General features: G+C 34.1%; 1 protein-coding gene across 1 annotated transcript; it reads left to right on the top strand.

The window, feature by feature from the left end:
• Nucleotides 1-969: 969 nt before the first annotated feature.
• LOC108966608 (metallothionein-1-like) lies at nt 970-1,742 on the top strand. The gene is made up of 3 exons (XM_018929603.1): nt 970-1,187; nt 1,299-1,376; nt 1,464-1,742. Exons 1-3 carry the CDS (start codon nt 1,166-1,168, stop codon nt 1,532-1,534), a joined length of 171 nt encoding a protein of 56 aa, XP_018785148.1. The 5' UTR covers nt 970-1,165; the 3' UTR covers nt 1,535-1,742.
• Nucleotides 1,743-3,001: the final 1,259 nt, after the last annotated feature.

Genomic DNA, 3,001 nt, shown 5'->3' with positions numbered 1-3,001 from the left:
GAACATATGTATTTGTGTTAATGCCACTTCAAGAGCACTGACCCAGTAGGGTCAGTCTACGAAATCTTTTTTTTTCAAACGAACGTCGACATGCCAGGCTGTATCTTGGAATCAGCGCTATTTGAAACAGAACAAAACAAACCCTATTCCCTAATAACATGCTAATAATGTACGTTTCTTTTAGGTTTACACATATTTTTAGAAAAATAATGCAATTTTAAAATAAGTATAAATTTATGACTAAAACTTAGAAATAATTTTGTTTTGTAAGTAGCATTATCAACAAAATTGCACTAGATAATGTCACTGTGAAACTGCTACCAGAACTTTAAGAGCACAAGTTCAATAGTCTCAGAGTATCTTCGTCGCCAGATTTTCGGTTTCAAGAAAGTTTCGATTTAAATTTTATGTAGTGGGACTGATAAACCCAAACACCTCCACACTACATCGGAATAGACAAGGCGCACTTTTTCAACTACCCTAGACTATATTTTAAATCAAAAGTTATTTTTATGTTGGCAAGACCTCTTAAAAGTCAAAGATTATAAGTACATTTGCAACTTCAGGGCATGTCAAGAGCTCCTTCCCAGCTTTATATTAGTTATCATTCATCGAGTTACATTTATGTACCAAGTATTCAATTTAAATTATTCATTAATTATACATTTATAACTTATCGATGAGTTACAATTTATGAAGTCATTACAAAAAATTCCTACTGGTAACGCTTACATACACGCTCTCGCTTGTGCACACCACCCAGCCAAACAGTCATACCAAATGCTACGTACCCGTAATCCACACACAACATATACAGTTTTGGAAAAGGCAAATATGCGTTAAGATATTTGCCTTTTCAATACATACATATACACACACGCAGTTGATAAACTTATTGCGCACCGCACTTCAGCTGCAGACTTAAAGATTTCGGGCCAGCTTTTGCACACGGCACCACGTAACTCCTACAGACGAGCCGCGATTCGAGTCTTTTGATGTGTATAAAACCGAGAGGAGCAGCAACGAGTCGATCAGTGTAACARCATTTGGCGTTTACAAAGCTAATCTTGAGTGATAACCAAAACAGAGTGACTAGCTGACATTAGCTAAAGAATTCAGATTTTTTGAAGTGTAGGAAAAAGTATAAACAAATTAAAACAACAAAATGCCTTGTCCATGTGGAAGCGGTGAGTGAATGTTAAGGCTGAAAACGCTTTAATTATTGCAATTTTTCAGTTTTATTTTTCATATTTTTTTGTTTCTTAATTAATATTTAACGCGCTTTCTTCTTCGCTTAGGTTGCAAATGCGGTTCGGAGCCTAAGACTGGCAATTGCGGTTGTGGGTCGGCCTGCAAATGCTGTCCCTGTGGAAGCGGTAAGTGACCCATCGACATACATTTATATATTATATGTAGCATGAAGGAATATTGATAATTGTTTAATGTAATTACTTTACTTACAGCTTGCAAATGCGGCTCACAATCACAAAGTGGCAGCTGCGGTTGCGGCTCAGGCTGTAAATGTGGCCAGTAGAGGAGTGCAAATAACCGTACCTTATTATTATATTTAAGCTATATTACTTCTAATTTATTTTCATAATATAATTATATGCATACATATGTACATGTAATGAGAAACATTTGTTTATGCRTACATACATACATTAATGTAAGGCTTGTGCGCTTGATATCAAAATAAACCTATCACATTTCTTTATCAATAAATAACAGAAAGAAACAAATTACTMTAAATCGTCTCTTACGCAATATACACAATGCTTTCGGTCGTAGTCGGAAAATGAAAGTTGATAGTGAATTATTGTGCAACTCTCGAACTTAGTTCGATCTCACCGACATACAATATTTGGTGAGAGTATGTGATAACAGCACAATGATAACAAAAATGCCATGTGCTTCCATATTGTATATGTAAGTATATATGTACATGCATACATATATACATATATGTTGCTACATACAACATGTTCAAATGTAATAATTTTTCACACATTTGTTTTCCTAATCTCTAATGACTTAGATGGGAGCAGTGGACAATTTTAAACAAAACTTTTTGATAACAGAATAAAGATAAAAAATTCTAGTAATTGAAATATTGCATTCTCCCTTAGCGGCCGTAAGAGTATGCCACCATGTGACTGAAAATTSTATAAATCCAAAAAAATTTCAAGCCTCTAGATACCGAATATTTGGACTCCAGTACCTATTTTTGACTTTTCACCGCAAATATCGGTCAATGTATGAGATAGATGTATGTATGACTGAAATTCATACATAATATGAGTYGAAAATGGGTAGAATCGGGTCAATACTTCCCTAAACCCTCATATACCTACTATACAATTTTTCGAATTTCCGGGTAATTATATACCGCATCAACAAGTGTGTTACCTTAATAAAAATGAGAGAGYGTGTTTTACTTAATACAGTGTATCTTTCTGCCGAAACTGAATAAAATTAAGAGAAAACTTAAAATAGGCCCCATATAGTAAAACGCATGACTTTACTTCATATGAGTATGCTATGTTAGGTACCCTAATAAATCTCTGGTAACATTTTATTAAGTAGTACAGTAGTAGTATGTGTTTTACACCTTAATGTAATTCCCTGAYTTTGTTTCTTGCAAGTTGTAAGACTATAAAATGTTTCTTTTCTTATATGTATTATTTTACAAATYATATTTTTATAAACATATGTTACTACTCATATGTTTATAAACATGCTGCAGCAACATATTACTGGTTGCAATCTTTGCTAGACCATAGCGCCACCTATAAGTGAAAAGTAAAAACAGGGCGCTTGTAAGGTGGATTTTTTGTATTAATGAAGCAGATTGGCGGATGGATAGAATGTCCATATTACAAATGTACATATATCCCAACACTGCTACTCCACTGTCTCTCATATCAGCGTCTTTCAATCAAGCGATCTCATCGACACATAATTGTATACCGGAGCATTATTATATAAAGCCATCATGTGT

This window comes from Bactrocera latifrons, unplaced genomic scaffold, assembly GCF_001853355.1.
Source record: "Bactrocera latifrons isolate USDA-ARS-PBARC rearing strain unplaced genomic scaffold, ASM185335v1 scaffold_166, whole genome shotgun sequence".
Classification (NCBI taxonomy): domain Eukaryota; kingdom Metazoa; phylum Arthropoda; class Insecta; order Diptera; family Tephritidae; genus Bactrocera; species Bactrocera latifrons.
Note: the sequence above shows the minus strand (reverse complement) of the source record. Positions and strands in the feature narration are given on the sequence as shown.